The sequence below is a fragment of the Pyrus communis genome, chromosome 15, assembly GCF_963583255.1.
Source record: "Pyrus communis chromosome 15, drPyrComm1.1, whole genome shotgun sequence".
NCBI lineage: Eukaryota > Viridiplantae > Streptophyta > Magnoliopsida > Rosales > Rosaceae > Pyrus > Pyrus communis.
The window spans coordinates 23,072,492-23,092,354 of NC_084817.1; the positions used below are offsets into that span (position 1 = coordinate 23,072,492).

The 19,863-nt window shown below is 37.8% G+C and overlaps 3 protein-coding genes across 3 annotated transcripts; 1 reads left to right on the forward strand and 2 right to left on the reverse strand.

Moving 5' to 3' along the window:
- The first annotated feature begins 749 nt into the window (after positions 1-749).
- Positions 750-5,374, forward strand: LOC137718208 (probable 2-oxoglutarate-dependent dioxygenase AOP1). The gene is made up of 3 exons (XM_068457709.1): positions 750-1,127; positions 1,328-1,646; positions 4,587-5,374. The coding sequence occupies exons 1-3, from the start codon at positions 757-759 to the stop codon at positions 4,872-4,874; spliced, it is 978 nt and encodes a 325-aa protein (XP_068313810.1). The 5' UTR covers positions 750-756; the 3' UTR covers positions 4,875-5,374.
- Positions 5,375-5,661: 287 nt separating this feature from the next.
- Positions 5,662-14,355, reverse strand: LOC137718207 (uncharacterized). The gene is made up of 21 exons (XM_068457707.1): positions 13,848-14,355; positions 13,590-13,722; positions 12,327-12,463; positions 12,174-12,219; positions 10,993-11,205; positions 9,701-10,204; positions 9,482-9,616; positions 9,137-9,352; positions 8,974-9,063; positions 8,640-8,884; positions 8,445-8,533; positions 8,209-8,249; positions 7,914-7,944; positions 7,702-7,824; positions 7,401-7,618; positions 7,208-7,303; positions 6,995-7,107; positions 6,645-6,780; positions 6,437-6,541; positions 5,922-6,327; positions 5,662-5,811 (listed from the first exon to the last, which is right to left on the reverse strand). The coding sequence occupies exons 1-20, from the start codon at positions 14,120-14,122 to the stop codon at positions 6,127-6,129; spliced, it is 3,147 nt and encodes a 1,048-aa protein (XP_068313808.1). The 5' UTR covers positions 14,123-14,355; the 3' UTR covers positions 5,662-5,811; positions 5,922-6,126.
- Positions 14,356-16,675: 2,320 nt separating this feature from the next.
- On the reverse strand, positions 16,676-18,124 carry LOC137716908 (uncharacterized). The gene is made up of 2 exons (XM_068456260.1): positions 17,975-18,124; positions 16,676-17,297 (listed from the first exon to the last, which is right to left on the reverse strand). The coding sequence occupies exons 1-2, from the start codon at positions 18,087-18,089 to the stop codon at positions 16,861-16,863; spliced, it is 552 nt and encodes a 183-aa protein (XP_068312361.1). The 5' UTR covers positions 18,090-18,124; the 3' UTR covers positions 16,676-16,860.
- Between the last annotated feature and the right edge of the window lie 1,739 nt (positions 18,125-19,863).

Below are 19,863 nucleotides of genomic sequence, written 5' to 3' on the forward strand. Positions count from 1 at the left end.
ATGCAGATGATGCCATGATGATGAAAGCCTTGAAGTTCACGCCCTTTGATCAACACCCGTATCGTTATCTGATAACTGCATGTTTAAGGGTCGGTGAGGAGGGTTTCAGAATTGGATGAATTATTGGAGAGAAATGGAGAGGTGTTGTGTCGGGTGGGGGTGGGTGGGTGAGGCAGATGGGAAAAAATATTTGTAATCTTTAAATATCATTTGATCCTCGCCCGGTGTGCTGAACAAGATTCGTTCTTCTCCTGCCAAATAGAGTGGTCAACCTATTATAAAAACTACAGGGTTCATATAAAAATTCAAAGCCCCCCAGATTCCCATATATTGGCTCCGCCACGCACGCCATTTTGGACTCTAAAAGCAGTGTACGTATAGTGCAGTAAACAACACGCAGATGATGGTGATCGATGAACCAACACCCTTACCGTTATCTGATAATTAATTGCATGTTTTCACAGTGGGTACTATTCATCATTTTTTTATAGTAGGGTTGGTGAGGGTTTTTGAATTGGATGAATTATTGGAGAGAAATAGAGGGGTTATGTCAGTAGGCGTGCAACACAAGAGAAAAAAGATATACATGTTTTACTCTACGTACAGATATAATTTGGATTGGTTGAGAGTAGCATACAGCTTGCAGTTCAATATAAATATAAATATATATATATATATATATATATATATATATATATATATATCATTAAGATTAGAGCCTCAAAACCTATCAGTTAGCTAGCTGAGAAGAAAAAGATGGCTTCCAGGACCCAAACAGCGGCCAAAATTCCAGTAGTAGATTTCTCCCAAGAGGATTGCTGGAAGTCAGGGACAAGTTCTTGGCTCTCAGTACGCAGAGACGTTTGTAATGCTCTCGAAGAGTTTGGCTGTTTCCTGGCAGTCCTTCCCAACAAAGTTTCACGGGAGCTTAATGACACCATGTTTGGGACATTCAACGAGTTGTTTGATTTCCCCGACGAAATTAAAGCACAATTTCCTCAGGATAAACCTCTAGTTGAGGGTTACGTAAGGCTGCCTACCCGTGAATCCATGTCATTTCGTTCAAGCACTGAAAAAATAAAGAACGTCACATGTCAACTTTGGCCGGAAGGAAATGACCAGTTTCGGTATAAATTACTGCACATTTCAATAGTTTTAGCAGTTTTTTCTACATCTAGATACTTACTGTTATATGTTTTGTTATCAACACTTATGATTTCTATCAACACTTTCGATTTCTTTATCAACAAGCTAATGCGAATCTGTCCTTAAACAGTTATACTTGTTCTTCCTAATAATAATAATTTGTTCTTTACATCTTGGGCAGTGAGAGTGCTGATCTGTATTCAAAAGTGATGACAGAATTAAATCAAGTTGTGACAAAAATGGTATTTGAAAACTACAAGGTAGAGAAATACCACGATGATCACATTCAATCGACCATGCCCACTACCCTACTTATAAAATATGATGAACCCAAGACAGATGAAACTGAAACTGTTCTACACAGTCATACAGACAAGTGTTTTTCTACCGTACTCCATCAAGAATCGTATGGTGTTGAGATAAGCACAAAGGATAACGAGTGGATTGGTTATGATCCTCTGCCTTCATCATTATTATTCCTAGCTGGTGATGGACTTCAGGTGCGTCAACACCCTTTCATTAATCTTGCCTTAGTTTCATGGATTTTAGTTGTCGTTCAGGCATCCCTTTTGTACGGCTCAGTTCTCAATGTGTTTCAACAATTTAACCATCTATCATTAAGGCCTTCTCTCAAATATATTCTTCTAAAAAATTACCCAAATCCGAAATCATATGATCGTTGGATTAAATGATAGTCATTTAAGTGTTTCTTTGAAGAACTATATTCGTCTTTTTTCTTGACTACAATTGGATCTTTTAATTGTTTTAGATTTGCCTTTTTTTTTTTTAACTTTTTTTGGAAAGGATAATTTATGAATAATGAATTAAAATATAAATGATTAGAATTGTTAAAAAAAAGTTATGAAATGGTTATCAGATGTCAATCAAATAAGCTTTATTTGAGGGATAACAGAAGTTTATATATAATCTTAGAACTATTACATGACGGAAGTTAGCAATGTATGTGCCAAATTAGCAAAACAATAAGCGGTTATGTGGCTTCTCTAAAAATGTGATTAATCATTGATGTATATTCAAACGAACCTAATAATAGATTAACTTAAACCAATTTTAACTCGTAAGCACACGACTCAATAGTAGTATAGATATGTTGTCACATCCCAGCCTGGGCGGGACCACTTTCCGGGCCCGACTCCACCGTAGCACGATATTGTCCGTTTTGGCCCCCCAGCACACCCTGACGGTTTTATTTCTGGAAACTCACACGAGAACTTCCCGATGGGTCACCCATCCTGGGAATGTTCCCACCCCCTTCTCGCTTAACTTCGGAGTTCTCATGGAACCCAAAGCCAGTGAGCTCACAAAAGGCCTTGTGCTAGGTAGATATGAGAATATACATATAAGGATCACTCCCCTGGACGATGTGGAATCTTACAATCCACCCCCCTTAGGGGCCTGACGTCCTCGTCAGCACACCACGGCCAGGGTTAGGCTCTGATACCAAATTGTCACATCTCGACCCGAGGAGGACCACTTCTCGAGCCCGCTCCACCACCGTAGCACGATATTGTCCGTTTTGGATCCCCAGCACACCCTCACGGTTTTGTTTCTAGGAACTCACGCGAGAACTTCCTGATGGGTCACTCATCCTGGGAATGCTCTCGCCCCCTTCTCGCTTAACTTCGGAGTTCCCATGGAACCTGAAGCTAGTGAGCTCCCAAAAGGCCTCGTGCTAGGTAGATATGAGAATATACATATAAGGATCACTCTCCTAGGCGATATGGGATTTTACATATGCAAGTACAAGGCCAATTTTGCAGGAATTGCGTTAAAACCAATTAAACCAATAATTACGGCAAACTTAATTATACAAACGAATTGAATTTAAGGATTGATTAAAACTAAAATTAACAGGATAAACTAAAAGATAAACTAAACCAAGACAATGATGAAATTTGAAAATTAAGATATGAAGGCACTAGGACATCAAATCCACCACTAGTAATCCAACCTAGCTTCTACATTACCTATCCGTTGATTAATTCAATTGATGTTGTTGAATAGTTTTCCTTACGCATAAACTACCAATATGGTATTTAGGCTCACCCGTATATCTCTACATGCAACTTGTCTATGGCATTTAGTACAATTATGAACATACAAAAACTCATTACGTTTTGTGAAAACCATGCAAACCCTGGGAATACGGTGTTTACCCTAAAAGAATTACAACCCTTAACCACAAGAAGCAAGCCTCAAATTGGCTATAGTATTTAGTATAATTTACATCAAGTAACTCAATTAAAAATCTTGATGGTAGCTAAGCGTCAAGATAATAAGCACGGTGATTAAGAATCCCATATTAAAAGGCAATCGTAAGATAGGCAAAATAAGAATATTAGATCATCATATTAGGGTTTCATCATTGCCTAGCAAGGGTGTTTAGTTACACGTAGTCAAAATAATAACAATAAGTCATGAAAAGAACAAATAGCACACGAAATAACAACGGTGATGTGCTCCTTAGCACTCCTTTCTCTTTTGGACAAATTTGTGTGTATGGTGACATGTAGAGAGATCATAGGACATATATTTATACTAAAAAAACACTAAAAGGTTTGGTAAAAGCTCGGCTAGAAAAACAAAATCCAAAACGATATTGGGCACAAACTAAGAAAGAATTCTTCTTGACTTGGAGAACATGTCATCCATCTTTCATGCTAGATTTGGGGTCGTTCCACCTTCAGTTATGTAGAATTCTGAAAAATAGGAAACTTATAGCTCTATGTCTAGGCATACAAGGCACGACACTTGAAAAAATTGGAAAAGCCTTCAAATCTTCATTCTCCCATAGTTGCACAACATTAACGAGAATGTAACTTTTACGGGATTGATTTACAGAACTGAAACGTTTGACTTCATGAAAAAACGTGAAAGTTGAACACAACTATCTTAATCCTCTTAGCTTCCTTCCAATTGACTATAAAAAATTCTCCGAAAAGTTTATTTATGAAAAATAATCATAAGTGCACAAATTGACTAAATTAATAAAAAGAATTAAAAAGACACTATAAAGACCAATTCCTAACGAATCCTTAGAAAATATGAATGCATTATCGGGAGGACATACTTCTCATAAAAAATAGTCAACCAAATTCCAACAACATGAATATATATATACCCTCGAAAATAACCATTTTATTTCCAACAAAAATATCGTTTATTGTTAAGACGATCGGGGCCGAGCCTTCCTACCAAATAAAGTACAAATCAAGCGGCCATTGGGACTATTTTTGAATGCATTATGTGTGTCGAAAAAAAAAAAAATCATTTTCTTTGACATGTTTTTTTCTTGTAGTGTAAGGCAATGTAAGTTTCAAGAACAAGGGGACAGATGAAGTGTGTTTAACAACCTAACTTAAACTTTTGATAACTATATTTTATTGATGTTGTTTGCATGCGTGTTTTATTTGGCCTAGGTTTGGAGTAACGACAGAATAATATCTTGTAAGCACAAAGTCGTTTTGAAGGAAAATAAGGTAAGATACTCGTTCGGACAATTCTTTTGGAACAAAGGAGTGATATATGTACCAAATGAGCTTACGGACGAGGACCACCCCATGCAGTATAAGCCAATAGACCTAGTGGAATATTTTCAATATTATTATGAAAATATGTCCAACTTGGGATTTGATTTTTCGGTCAAGGACTACTGTGGGAAGCATGACCCCACAAGCATGAGTTTAAAAGGGGGTGTTGGAAAATAATAACGGAAAGTTTCACGTATTTAGGTTCACTTGTTCTTGTGGGTTTAGCCTTTGCTTATACAAGAAGACTTGTATCTTGTTCTCTATAAATACTTCCATACGAAGTTTATCGGAGTTGAACCGAGGTTGTATTCGTATCAAATAATTATACTTTGGTATGCATGATTCTTGCTATGCTGTGCTGTGTTGTTTCCAAATGGAATCAATCCATAAGCCTGTTGTTTCAAAGGAGATGGTGCTCACATTCCCTCTATCTCAAACTGTCTACACAACATAACAACGATTTAGTATGGAAAGTGAATTTTGCACGCCATTTTCACCTCCCGCACATCCTTTAGTTGTTTCTAACCATTGGATTGAACAAATAGGAGAACCGGGAGCTAAAATTTAGAGGGGCGTGCAAAAATTACTCCCCTTTCGAATTCGGTCAACATGGGATAGTTGTCGCTCCTATCGACTCTAGTTACCAACCATGGAAAAACATAAATTAACCATACTCAAGTCCCAACTGAAAATTAGTACATATCAAAACACATTTCTTAAATAACATAAAAGTAACCTTGTTACTATGACTGCTGAAAATCGAAAGCGCCAATTTTACCGTTAGCAATTTGATTCTGCAAGCAATAACTTATAGACAACGCTGCGTTACACATGACGATATACTATGGGTATGCATCATCTTCACTAATTCTGTGAGCGGAAAGGCGAAATTTTCAAACCTATGGAAACCAGACAGCGGACAACCATGATACCCAAACAAATAATCAAATCACGCGCATAAAAGTATCAAAGAATGCACACGAACGCTCAAAGTAGACCGGAGAATGTAAAGAAGATTCAGGGGGAAAAAACTACCACATGAAAATAAGGAAGAAGAAGAAAAAGCAGTATCACCAGCCTTGAAAAATGGAGGTGGTAATAGGAGGAGGATCACCTGTAAGAATGAACAAAAACACGTATAGAAGGTTAACGCAATTTGCAAATTAGGCTTCAAAGCCTCTTAGGGCATTTGGTACTTTTCTCACCCTAGGTCGCAGGCATTGCCTTATAGAACGATGTCCTCCTCCAAGACTTCAGCCAACCCATCTATAAAACATGGGAACAACACACCACGGTCTTTGAATTGGAAAAGAATCTCAGCAAAAAAGGCAGGTAGAAACTATTGGTGAAGAATCACAATCCACAGGCTCAATCGAACAGCTTCCTGGAGCAAATGCAACGAGAAGGCAAGTCACTGGCTCACCACGAATCAGCTTTTCGGAACAAATGCGGCTAGGGCATTTGCATAAGCAGGGGAGAGGTTACCCAAAAGGGGCTGCATCTGTTGGCCATAGAGTGAAATCAGGTGAGCAAAAGCTCTTCCGATTTGTGCTTTTACTTCAGGAGTTTCAACTGGTGATGCCACAACTTGAGCAAATACATTAACCAAATCTGGGACTAGAGAAAGGATCTGCTTGGAAAATACAATGAGTGGGTAAGAAAACTTATGCTTGGAATATACATCTTATCATTTTAATCTACACAAGTTTCAGACTGAAATCATGGAGCTGTGAACTAACCTGGGCATTAGATGATAAAACAAGAGTAGAGACGCAACTATACACCGTCATGGACTCTTCATGATCTTCTTTTAGTGGAAGAACCTTCAAGAAAACAGGAAGTACCTGCAAATTTAACAAGGAGATATATACTTAAGCTCACCAAAACGAAACCAAAATGATGGAAAAATGATAATACTAAGCCAGAAAATGTCATCAGGATACTTACCTGATTCAATGGGATAGATTCAGGGTGCACCATTATCATTCTTGCCACTGCACCAGCTGCGTTATCCCTGACAGCATCATCTGGCTCAGATTCCCCAAATAGTGGGTAAAGTCCACGCAATATATCACCATAGTATCTGGGAATTGATTAAAGAACACGCTAGTGGAAGGCACATTCTAGGTTTCAATGCCAAACTAACTTCTACAAACAACATAATTATAAAGATGATTCATCACAAATCCTGTAATACCTGAACTCAGAACACGAATCAGAGGATCACGAAAATTCCAAAGAAAAAAATCAGGAACAAGGAAAAGAGATTAAAAAGTCTTAACGTAAAAAAAGGATACTTCAACGTCCCCTCACCCCCATTTTTGCACAGCTCTCCAACACAAAATGCAGCATTCCTTCTATTGGTTGCGTCTGATGATGCTAGTTCTTTGATTACCAAGGGCATCACCCTCTGAAATCAGACACAAATTTTAGAAACTAGCTTAATGTATTCTTGAACTTAATGTACATCCTTAATTTATAATAATGTATAAAAAATTTGATAAAATTACATCGACATATCCAGCAATTGGAGCACCCATGTCTTGAGCAACTTCAGCAAGGCAGGCAACAACCATTGTTCGATCTTGCAGTGGCCGCGAAGCTCTCTGAATACAACAATAGTTAAATTAGCAAAATACCTACTGTAGGAAGTCGCTAGCAAGGTATTGCAACTAAATTTGATATAATGTTTTTGCAACCCACCGCAAATTTCATTAAAGGTTCAAATAGCGTAGCAAAAATAGGTGCAAAATGAGGACCCATTGACTTCGCAAAAGCAGGAAGAAGGTCAGAAACTGCATCCATAAGTTCTTCATCATGTACAACATCATCATCATCAATTTCATCATCAGATTCTGTCTGCTGACAAGCTGATTCCTCCCGAAGCAGTACCAAAGTAGCATCAACAACCCGTGGTACATCTGATATCAGATGACAGCATTTTATCAGCCTTTAGAAATTGCTTCAACAAAGAGGACAACACCCAACTATAAATTATACTCACAATGCTCAACAGCCATATATCCATAATCTTTGATGATATCAGCAAGGCTCATACAAGCTTGAGCAACAACTTCCTTGTCATCATCTTCAGTCATAGTCTTGATATAAGTGTTCATCACAGTATCTGCAGTGAAGAGTTTGATTTTAATGTTAACAGAAAACCAGGATGCGGACAGGTACATATATCTTCCGTTTTTCACGTCATTATCTTACCCAGAATTTCCTTAGCCCTTGCTTGTCCTTCCTGCAAAATAAGAACACAAGTAAACTTAATACCATATTTTGATACCTACTAACTCCAAATAAAATCTCAACTATAAACAAAGTGGCACCAAAGAGGAGGCTCCAAGAAGCACATTAGAGTACACAGATGAATAGGCGACAAACAAGTTTGCAAAACCAAATAACAGGGATCATGACATGCACTGCACATTTGCATGTGGAGAGGGAGAGAGAGAGAGAGAGAGAGAGAGAGAGAGAGAGAGAGAGAGAGATGACAGCCACTAACATTATGATTCTGGTAAACTGCCTGTGCTGCTGTTAAAATATCTGTATTTGAAATCAACCAAACATAAGTTGTTAATGGACAAGTGATATTAAATATCATAAAATCTACAGAAAAGCAAGACAATACTCAATAAAAATTATCCCTGCAGCACCAACTCATCCACATTTCCAACATAATTCAAAATAAGTATACTTTGACAGACAGCATGCAGATACAGACAATAAGTTTGAACTCACGTTTCAGAGAAATGATTGCCTGAAGCCGAACATCTTCATGGAAATACCCTGAGTGTCGTACTAGGATCTTAAATGATTCCTCCAAATAGCTTAAAAGAAGTCAAAGATCCCAAAACAATATCTTACTGATTAACATTGTATATCCATAAACTTAGAATATAACCTAAAAATCAAATAAAATTAGATGTTGGATACGGTGCATATGAGGCCTTCGTATGTAGTGCAAATAAGCCAAGAGCTTGAGTTGCAGCTGCCTTTTCATCTAAAACTCCTGTTCTTACGCTGATATTTCGTACTCTTGGCTCATCATGAGCTTCATCATCAGATGAAACTCCACCAAATCCATTAATATTTTCATCATCAGACTCATCGATGTCCACTGCAGCTCCATCATCAAGATTGCAGGAAGAAAAAGCCAGGGGTACGACATGAGGAAGATACTGTTTTCAAAAGAGGGGGGAAAACTCATGAAAAAGGGGCATCAAGTGAACAATTACATTAAGCATAACCCAACTAAAGCCTTCCATACCTGTATAAAGCCGTCATCCAAAATTTCTGCCACATTGCTGAAGAATCCATGAATATACTCCCGAAGTTCACTGAAATCCAATCCAAAACCCTGTGATAACACTAGACATGTTAATTAACATCATTGAGACAAAATGATCAAAGGAAAGAGGAAATGTAATTACAGAAATTGCAGCTTCTATATAAGGGGGTAAAATTGGTTCCATCCTAGTTCTCCCCACACACATTGCAACAATTCCAACTAATTCAGTAGCTCTTGCTCGTGAACGAAGATCCTCATCATTACTAAGCACCAAGAAACTTTTCATCAACTCCAAAACCCTTTCAGCATACGGAACAAATGCCTGTTCTGCCGCAGATGCAACCGAACCAATCGCAGACTGCAATATGATGCAAATCAATCAATTTAAAACCGAACCATTCACTGAATATATATATATATATATATATATATATATATATATAAAATAATTTACTTTAAATATTTAGGTCAAAGAAGACCACCATACCATGCATGTCTCCTGCAAATTACGAGGGCTATTATGGAGGGCCCCCAGTAGTTTTCCCATCAACGGATCAAGGAATGGAAGAATTTCCTCACCCATGTTGTCACAAAATGCTGCCAAAGCATAATATGACTTCTCCTGCACATATAGATTGTTTTAGTCCATATCAAATACATATGAATAAACTATACCAATCTTCTAATTTCCTTCTACCAAACATACCTTCACTTCATCAGATGTATCCTCAAGGGCATTCAAAATGCAGGGAAGTACACTTTGATAGTGGGAAACAATTTCCGGCTGCAAATGCTCTGCAAACTGACCCAATGCAAATGATGCAGCCCCCCTAACCATTTCCTCAGGATCTCTCAGAGCGCCTAAGACAATATGAAGAACTGGATCCAACTTATCTTTTATCATCTCCAGACAACCCTCTGAAATGACACCTAAAGCGGTAACAGATGCTTCCCGATATTTTGGATTTGCGTTTTGACTGCTTAAAGAAGAAAATTCAAAGACAGGGTGGAAAACATGCTTTGGTATGTTCAAAGCCATAGTATCAATAACTTCTGCAGCAGCTCGATCTGGAGCAAGATCATCATCCTTATCTTCATCATTTGATTCTGCAAGCAATGGGCACATAACTTGCAGAATAGGGATGACCAGCTTATGCTTTTTGAGGGAATTGGATTTATACTTTGCTAGCCATGAAACTATCTGAATTGCCTGAGAAGCAACAACAAAAACAAATATGAGTATTTCACAGACAGAGAGCCTTTGTTTATTACAAAGCAGATAAGTTAAACTTACAGGCAAGCTTATTGGGACCCAACAGTTTACCGATGGACTCAACTTTGTTTTTTTTTTTTTTTTTTTTTTTTGCCACTTCACCTTTCCATTTTTCACTCGTTTAAAATTTAAAAAAGAAAAACTGAGAAGCACAAAAGCCACAGCAGCTACACCTTCCGTCTGTGTCTGTAACGGCTGTGCTGCCGGAAAATTGCCCCCTCCCCCCCTTTCTCTCTCTCTTCTTTTCCCTCTTCTCTCCTACCCTCTCTGTATGCAACTATCAAATCCGATCAGTCCGTCCCCCAGATCACGGGTCAAAACCCTAGGCTGCAACAACCCAAAATCACAATACAACGCTACAGATCCCCACATACAACTGATAGAGCTGACGGGACTAAGCACCCCAAGCAACAGTGAGAGCACAAAATCCAGTAAACCGGATCTGCAAGAGCTAGTTAGCATCATATGTGATGGGCAGAGTTGTGCGGTTTGCAAAGAGAGGGGAAAGAGAGAGAAAGAGAAATAGTAAGCGGGTGGGAGCTACTATGGTTTTCAGTTGTCTCAGTATTTCTTTTTCATATCTTGAAGGCCAAAATATAAAGGAAAGTGGCAAAAAAATTGGGTCTCAAACAAGAACTGTTAGGTCCAGTCCCAAACTTATCAGCCCAACCAAAGACTGGGAGCTCATAGAGAAAAGGCGAGGAAACGTTACCCTTTATACTAACCTGATGACGTGTATTAGATTCTAAACTTTGAGTTGAACAAACTTCAAGAGAGAATTGCACAATGGATTTAACAGATTCACCAAGAAGAGGTGCAGGAGATTCAATCAACTCATCAAAAATTTCAAAAGCAATAATAGCAACATCCTCCTCGCCAGCTGCAAGGCATTGTCTTGATACATTTAAGATGCTAGGTATGAATTCCCGAAACTTCACCTGGATTGGTATGAATAAGATAAATGCCAACAAAAATAAACTAATTAGTTACAACGTAAGAAATTTGGGAGAATTGCAAAATAACACCAAAAACAAAATGCCTGTTTCGCATGCTTGACATCAGATAACTTGGAATAAAATGCCAAAGGAATAAGATTGTCATGTTCGGTCAATTAGACTTGGGATCTTATGTTGGTATATTTCAGAACTTTGATTAGCGTGGTCACTGCTTGGTGTTCAAATTTTTCCAATTTACAATTGACTATCACCTGTGGTTTTGATGAGAGAGTAATTTTCTCTTGTGAAAATTTTATTCTGAAATGCTATTTTTCATCGACCATAGAGCACATAGCAAGCCATGATCAGATCCCATGAAATTGAAGCATTAGGTATGTTTAAAGATGTAACAGCCAATGAATATATATGATCCCATCCACTAGGAAAAAAAAATACGCCAAAGGAAAAATAACCATAGGTCTGATGTGTCTGTCAAATACATAACAGTAGTGTGTAATGTAAGAGAAATGAATATATGCGCTAAACCAAAATTTTTCTCACCAAAACCAATCAAGAGCATGTTCCATCATACCAAGAGAAGACTGAATTTATTTGTTTATTTTTCTCAACCAAGAAATAGAAACTCTTGTTGTTATGGTGATGGAACCTTATAAATAATACAATAGTTGCTTTACTTTATATTTCAAAAGGCTTATCTGTTGAGTGGTCTTTGTGCTTGGATTTCTTTTTCTTTCATTCTTCAAATAGAATGCATTGTGCTATCATTCTGAATAGTAAACACATAGTAATTTATGGGAAATTTACATCTTCAACATCATTTTAGGTTATCTAACTTACCCAGGTATTAAGGATAAAACAGAAACAGATAATCAATACTGAAGAACGTATTGCTAATAAAAGAATTTATTTATGATACTTTACTTTTATTTATGATACAAATACAAACTCACCACTTCAACCCCATCATGAGTGAATTCCAGAAAAGACCCTACGGCCCTGGCATAATAATTAAAAGATTCAATTAAGAAAATACAAGCTAATCACTTGTTAGCAAAAGAAGCATAAAATATCAAAACTATGAATGGATAAATACTAAGCATTACTTGAGCGCAGCAACTCTGACGCGGTTGCTTGTCTCATCCTGGAGGCATTTCAGAAGAAGAGCTTGCAAATCTGCGAAATGTGGCCGAAACGTATTCCCTATTGTTTCAGTCAAAGAGCTGAACAGGATCAATGCCACCTTATTCCAACAAAGCAAAACCAACCATATAAATCAGTATACTGAATATGAACTACATAACAGCATGAACAAGAGTGTGATGTGGAATGCCCAATTCCAAAAAAAATTTTGTCTCTAGTAAACAATATTTTGTAGAACACAGTCTCGCCCACAAAAGAGTTTGGTTGAACATGCTTCAAGAACTTTTCCTAGAAAATCCTTTTGCCACTTTTTATTTTTTACTTTTGAGAAAGAAACGAAATTTCATTGCAAATGATGATGAAATTACAAAAGTGGACAAGATGTTCACAAAGTAAAAACAAAGCCATAAAAAGAACAATCAGTGAAACAACAGAAGAAATCCCCCTAAAAAGCAGCTACGAAAACTCCACAAAGCCTTATCCCACTAAGTGGAGTCGACTGTATGAATCCTAGAACATCACTACGCTCGGTTTTGCGCCAAGTCTTCCGTTAGCTCCAAGTACTCCATATCTTTTCTTAGAGTCTCTTCCTAAGTCTTCCTAAGTCTTCCTCTACCCCTTTTGCCCTCAACAGCTGAGCCTCTGTCTCATAATCACATCTTCTAACCGGAGCATTTGTAGGCCTTCGGTTCACATGTCCAAATCGCCTTAACCAATTTTCTCTCATCTCATCTTCAATTATATCAAGTCCTACTTTACCTCGGATATCCTCGTTCTTAATCTTGTCCTTTACTGTGTGTCCACACATCCCCGAAGCATTCTCAAATCCGTTACACTCATTTTTTGCTAGTGTTGATGCTTGACCGCCCAACATTCCGTGCCATAAATTGGAAAAAGAGAAAACAAAACTTCTTTAAAATCCCGAAGACAATAAACAAATTTTCTCCCATTACTCCTCTCTGCTACTTCTTTCCGTCCATATTACCCATAACACAGCCAAAAAAAACCCAACCCCGTAAAGTCACAAGTATTCAATTTTGCAAATAATGCACCAAAGGTTTTGGCTTAACAAACATTACACCTCCTCTTGTGAGCAATGTCACAAGTATTCACGAACTTTCAGGATTAAAATTATATAGAGGGCAATGTAGTTAACATGGGGAACGATAGAGCGAGCGCAACAAGGAAAAATAAAAGGGCTTCTTTCAGAACACAACGGAAATTACCTCTCTATGTTCTTCCTGTGCACTCTGACTACATTGAAAAAGAAAGGGCAACAAATCTGGCCATTCTCCAGCCGGGACTGCATATTTTGCGACGACACTAACCACATTGGCACTGGCTCGCCTCACCGGTGGACTGCATAAACACCATGAAATCAATAAGCAAACCAATTCAAATACAAAGTAAATAAATCACACAGGAGCTCAAGCAATTAAGCATCATCCAAAATAAAAAACAATAAAATCGAGATAAATTCAGACCTGTGCTCCATTGTGATGCTCTCAATGAGGGACTGCTTAACGAGGTGTTTAATTTGAGGTGAGAGCTTGGCCCAGTGTCCGGTGATCTTCTTCCTCAGAAGCACGGCCGCCAATTGCCTCACGTTCGGCGTCTTGGCGGTGCGGAGGTGCTGTACGAGCGCGGGAACCACCTGAGGGTCCTTGGCCAAGCGCTTTATCTGGTCCTCCGCCTGCCGCCGGGCGTCGTTGTCCGGCATCAGGAATTGTATCAGCAAGAGCTCCAGTGACTGCGACATGTCGTCTGCTCTAGTCTCTCTCTCGGTCTGTCTGTATATCTAGGGTTTCTGGTATCGTTCGTGCGACGCCGTATCGGGTGGGGCAAGTTTCCAGGGAGGGGGAAATGGAGGCGTTGCTTTTTGTTGTAGTGCGAGGGTTTTTTTCTTAAGGTTTTGTGGGGAGGGAGTCTCTGCTGCTGCTGCCGCCGCCGCTTTGCTTTGGAGTGAAGGCTTTTTATACGCTGTGGGGACACGCTGGACAGACAAGTAGCTTGTCCCAGGTCACTTAAAATTAAGAGCGGCCTTCTGATGTTTGTTTGGTATGCGTTCTTTTTCGTGTCACAGGGTATTCAATGTAATGTCTACTGTTTTTATTCGCTTATCAAGTTATGTTGAGAACACTCAACAGACCATAATACTTATTAGATTGCTTCGACATATATGTAACATGGTTTGGTTAACGACAACAAACGCATCAAATATTTGATGAAATGCCTCAATAAAGAAATTAAAATTGTTTTGCACATTTCATGCTTTATTTCTATTAAAAAATTTAAACATTTAACGCTGAGATTCCTTAAATTCAAAACTTGGATCCGCCACTACTAAGGTCCATTGTTGCTTAGATGTGTGCCGTCTAATAAGTACAATTGACTGAAAAATTAATATTAGTCAGTGTTATGAATTCAAAATATTCTCAAAATAAGAAAATTAAGAATCTAAGAATTTTTCTTTGGGCCATGTGGCACAAAAGAGTAATATTATAGAGACTAAATTTGTGGGGAAAGTTTTAGAAATTAAAGGATATAGAAGTTGATGATTAACTTATTACTTAAACGTTGATAAACATACTTAATCCTATTAATAACACATCATTTAATTTGTAAATTTAATCTCCCAACATTACTCGGCATAAAAACAACAGTAAAAAAGATAAGATTGCAAAATATAAAGTATGCCTCGTTACCCAAGGTATTTCACAAAAACCAAGTTGTATTTATGCTACGTAAACGGTTTTAATAGATTTTTATTCCAACTTGATGGTGAGAGGCAAAATGATTTTTGCCTCAAAATAATTTTCGGTCGATTCACAAAATTTTGTAGGGTATATTATCAATTTGCCCCCTGAACTTGTGACCATTGGCCAATTTCCCCCCTGAACTTTAATTTTGGCCAATTTCCCCCCTCAACTCTCATAATTAGTCAATTCCCCCCCTGAACTTTAATTTGGCCAATTTCCCCCCTCAACTCTCAAAATTAGTCAATTTGCACCCTACTGTTAATTTTTTTTTTTAATTTTCCATCTATTCTTTTCTTAATTTTCAATCTTTCTAAATAGCTTCCAACAAAGTACTAAAATTAACATAAACTCACCTGCATAATATAGGGTAAAATGTACAAAAACATAATATAGTTAGTATGTGACATGGGTTGATTATAAGAAAAAGTTATGAATCGGGTTTAAAGCATGTAGAAGAAGAAATAATAACAAAAAGAAATAATAATCATAAACTCATGGATCAAACCTATTTCAATAAAATGGGTTATTCTTAATAAGGAGTCGAAAATTATGAATAGACTAGCGATTTTTTTACTAAAGCTCGATTCTCCGCAATTTACTTGAACTTAGCTTTCACTTTTATAAAGAAAATTGTATTCACATACAAAAATTTACACATCAATCCTTTTTGTTATCAATTTTGTATAGTCAAAAATCAAATAAAATTACTCCATACTGATTTATTATGACTAATAATACTATCTATGATAAATTGTAAAATTCTAAATTTTAATCTATTTGTAATAGGATAAAGATATAGGAACATGATTAACATACATCTTATTTAGTTTCTTACACACACTTGTTTAATTATGATCAAATTAAAAATTTAACAGTAGGGTGCAAATTGACTAATTATAAGAGTTGAGGGGGGAAATTGGCTAAATTAAAGTTGAGGGGGAAATTGACTAATCATGAGAGTTCAGGGGGGAAATTGGCCAAAATTAAAGTTGAGGGGGGAAATTGGCTAATGGTCACAAGTTCAGGGGGGAAATTGATAATATACCCAATTTTGTAATTACGATCAGAAGCGTGGATTATATAAATCAATATATATATATATATATGTAGCTCTGGTGGATCGTTTGAAATTGATTTTTCATTTGTGGGTTCACCTGGAGGACCCTATGCATTTGCACCAGTCCCTTATAGTGGTCTTGTGCGAGATATTAGGGTCAAGCGAGTGATTGAGCCTGCACAGATACTATTGATATCCGATTTATTTGTTGGCTGAGTTATGCAGGAGCAATATACTGTGTATAAATATATCTGTTTGCAGGAAAAACCCAACGCAAACAATTCTGGAGTCTGAGCCGAAAGCCCCATCGACAGTGGGTGCTGGTGAGCTGCCTACATTTGGGTTGAAAACGAACCCAGAGAGGAATGTAGTTGCACCCTGCGCCAGGTTAGTGAAACAATTATCAATTAAAAACACCACCAACACATATGCAAATCCATATTAAACACAGAAAACTATATCGCTATGTATATCTGAGAGCCATGAATGGCGACGATTGAGTTATCTAGCTTAAGTATTCCAAGTCAGACATGAGTCCACAAGAACATGTAATATAGCGCGCTGAAACGAATGATAATTCAACGGCTGCTGCATGTATGTATGCACCCAAGATGATATATCATTGCTCAGAAATCAAAAGGATGATATATCATTGCTCAAAAGGGTGGGACTGGGAGGACCCTAACTGTCCTTATCTTCAGGGAAGAAGAACTCTTCCCATGAATCGGTTTCCTCCTTGTTTTTGTTCCACTCCGGGCATTCCGAGATCCTGTGATGACCAATCTCATCACAAAAGGAACACCAAAGGATATTAACACGCCGCCCGTATATTTCATAGCCCTTGCCAACTTGAGTTACGCCGAAGGGGAGACGTCTCCTCCATGGACATTGTTCAGGAGCGTGGCCAAACTTAGTGCAAATTGGACAACTAGACGGCAATTCAGAAACTATGCGTGGCTCGACTATGCATTTGGGAATTTTGTCCTCCTTGAAAAAAGCTGGGCTAGTACTCTTCTCCTCTAGTTGGATTTGAGCCAGAGAGTATGCAACAGCCTTTACATTCTTGAGGTGAGTCTTCGGAGAGTCTTTAACAGCCGCCTTTTTTTCTTTCTTCTTCTCTGTGTGTTTGGGAAAATGTACAGATATTAATAACATAGATAAGCTGAGTAGGCCCTCTGGACTCGGGCCCTTAATTCCTTTGTATTCTCGATCCCATTCAATCATTAGAAATACTGACTACTACTGCTTAATGCTCAATTACATGCTACTACTCTGGGTTAATTTGTTAGGACAACAAAGCTAAATATGTATAAAATAAATAGGTACTGGAAATTAACACTCCCCTAGGAGTAGGACTACGAAATTTTGTTGAGATTTCTTTCGACACAAGTAACCGGCCGGGCCAAATCAAACCGACTTGCAATAATTGATTGATTGTGAATAGAATAGATACAAAATTCGGTTGAAAATTATACTCAGTAACCGGGTAAATCAATCAAGTATTTAACTGATTGGGAAAGAATATCTAGCTATTAATAATTAAACGAATTAATTTATAAAATATATATATATAACACATATTTTCAACATAAGAAGGGATTTTGAATTTTTATGAACAAGGCATCAAGAACCCTAATTAAGTTCAAGCTCTGTTACCCTAAAAATATATGCAGATTGCAACGAACATATGTAGCCCAGTTATGCTGCTGTAAAGTGGAAATTCCAGATAATCTTCCTCCTCACAAACCCTAAAGACGAAAATTGAAAAGCATACCAAAAGGACTCCGAATCTCACCTCGGAGCTTCGTCGGTTGGGATGGAATTGGGTTCTTCCCCTTCCCGGACCCTTGTCCGGCGAGGGACTTGGACTTAGCCTTCGCCTTCGATGTGGCTTCGGTTCGGCGGTACATGGTTTTGGTCAGAGAGAGATTGCAGTTGCACGAGTTCTTTTTTGTTTTGTTTTGTTTTCGTTGGATTGTCTGGTATGCTAAACCCTACTTAAATACTAAACCTTCAAACTGGAATTTGATTATAATACCCTTCATATTTAATTTGATTATATCCATTTTTTTTTTGTTTCCTTTTTAGTCTAATGCGGCCCTAACTCTCCATTATTTGTGTGGGCTGGGCTAACAACAAAGATAAATTAACATTTAACGAACGAGTGAAGCTTGAATCAACTTGGAATTGTTACGAGATTTACTAACAAATTTCAAGATTGTCTTGCGAAGATGACCATGAATGCAGCATCTGCATGAAATTTGAACTCTGAAAGGTAATTGAGTGCTGGGAAGTAGCTGAAGTTTCATAGACATTACGTATCCCCCACCAGGGTTAACGTATGCCCCAAGCAACCATTACACACGAAATGCAGAAGCTTGCCTTCTTGCGGGCAAGGTGTATGTACAATTGTTTATTAAAAATACACGCACACCCCCAAAGAAAACACCACCATTACACGCAAATCAAACCAAAGCAAAGAGTCGATCCAAATTAATAGGCACTGACAGACATGATATTCCAAGACATGTACAAGCAATGGAAAGCCAAATTAAATACAGAAAACACCCAACAACGTACAAAGTGTGTATACAGTGAGTGAAGAGAGTAGAACTCTTAAGTTCATTGCAGCAACTGCGTCCTCATATTAGTGGTTAATTTGGTATTGTGAATTACATGTTCACGCATTCAATAATCTTACAATCTAGCTTAATTATTTCAAGACATACGTGAGTCCATAGCAACATATATATAAATATAGGGCACTGAAATGAAACGATAATTCAACAGCTGCAGCCTATTTGACACCACCCATAAATGAGAACTGTTCGTTGTGCCACCAACTTCTAAACGGTGGTGATTGTCACAATATATAGAGACTTCTTCACAGGACATATACTCCTATTTGATGGCTGCATGGTGGCAATCGATGTTTGCCACCGACTTCAGTGCCTACGGTTTCTAATTGGCACCAATAAGAATGGTGTTATATGGCTATTTTTCTTGTAGTGATGATCACCAAGCTGCCCTAGATTGGTACCCACATTATTGTTGGAATCTCGGTACCTCAAGCTGTTTGGTGTTTGGAGGCTTTAAAATTGAATTATAGGTGTTACGTATTTCGTGTTGAGGACCAACCGTATAATTCCAGTGAGATTACTAAGACAGTCGGTTTGGTTGATGATTAGTTACATCCAAAATAACTCACTACAATTGCCAATTAAAAACACACCCCACCAGTACAAGCAAAGGAAATTAATGGGCACTGCACAAATATGATATTTCACGACCAGTACAAGTAAAGGAAAGCTAAATTAAACACAGAAAACACGCACAACAAAGTATATATATACCGGACATGAATCACAATCCTACTTTTATTTATTAAACTTGAAACCTACAACACTGAATTATACTTTCATTTTACCATTAAACTTGATTATCATCAGGACTCTCCCCTTTAAAAAATGTGATCGTTTCTCTCCAAGATTTCAAAAAATCTTTCGTAGGCCTTCCCATATAAATCACTTCGTAGTCTTCGAACATTGCGACTTCGTGGTATGAGAATTTCGCTGACTCGAATCCCACAAAATTTCCCTCTCTCTTTCTCTTGTTTCTCTTCAGTATTGTCATATTAAGGGTATAACTTTTCAAATGAAACTCGTTGGTACTAAAGTGTGGACG

Bases quoted from the DNA above. Each gene is read 5' to 3' on its own strand.
- LOC137718208 (XM_068457709.1), top strand. From the start codon at position 757: ATGGCTTCCAGGACCCAAACAGCGGCCAAAATTCCAGTAGTAGATTTC. The intron at 1,128-1,327 runs GTATAAATTACT...CATCTTGGGCAG, and splicing joins GAAGGAAATGACCAGTTTCG to TGAGAGTGCTGATCTGTATT. The intron at 1,647-4,586 runs GTGCGTCAACAC...TATTTGGCCTAG, and splicing joins TAGCTGGTGATGGACTTCAG to GTTTGGAGTAACGACAGAAT.
- LOC137718207 (XM_068457707.1), bottom strand. From the start codon at position 14,122: ATGTCGCAGTCACTGGAGCTCTTGCTGATACAATTCCTGATGCCGGAC. The intron at 8,885-8,973 runs GTATGGAAGGCT...TTTTGAAAACAG, and splicing joins TGGATGACGGCTTTATACAG to TATCTTCCTCATGTCGTACC. The intron at 8,534-8,639 runs GTATCCAACATC...ACTTCTTTTAAG, and splicing joins ACGAAGGCCTCATATGCACC to CTATTTGGAGGAATCATTTA.
- LOC137716908 (XM_068456260.1), bottom strand. From the start codon at position 18,089: ATGTACCGCCGAACCGAAGCCACATCGAAGGCGAAGGCTAAGTCCAAG. The intron at 17,298-17,974 runs GTGAGATTCGGA...CCAAACACACAG, and splicing joins CCAACCGACGAAGCTCCGAG to AGAAGAAGAAAGAAAAAAAG.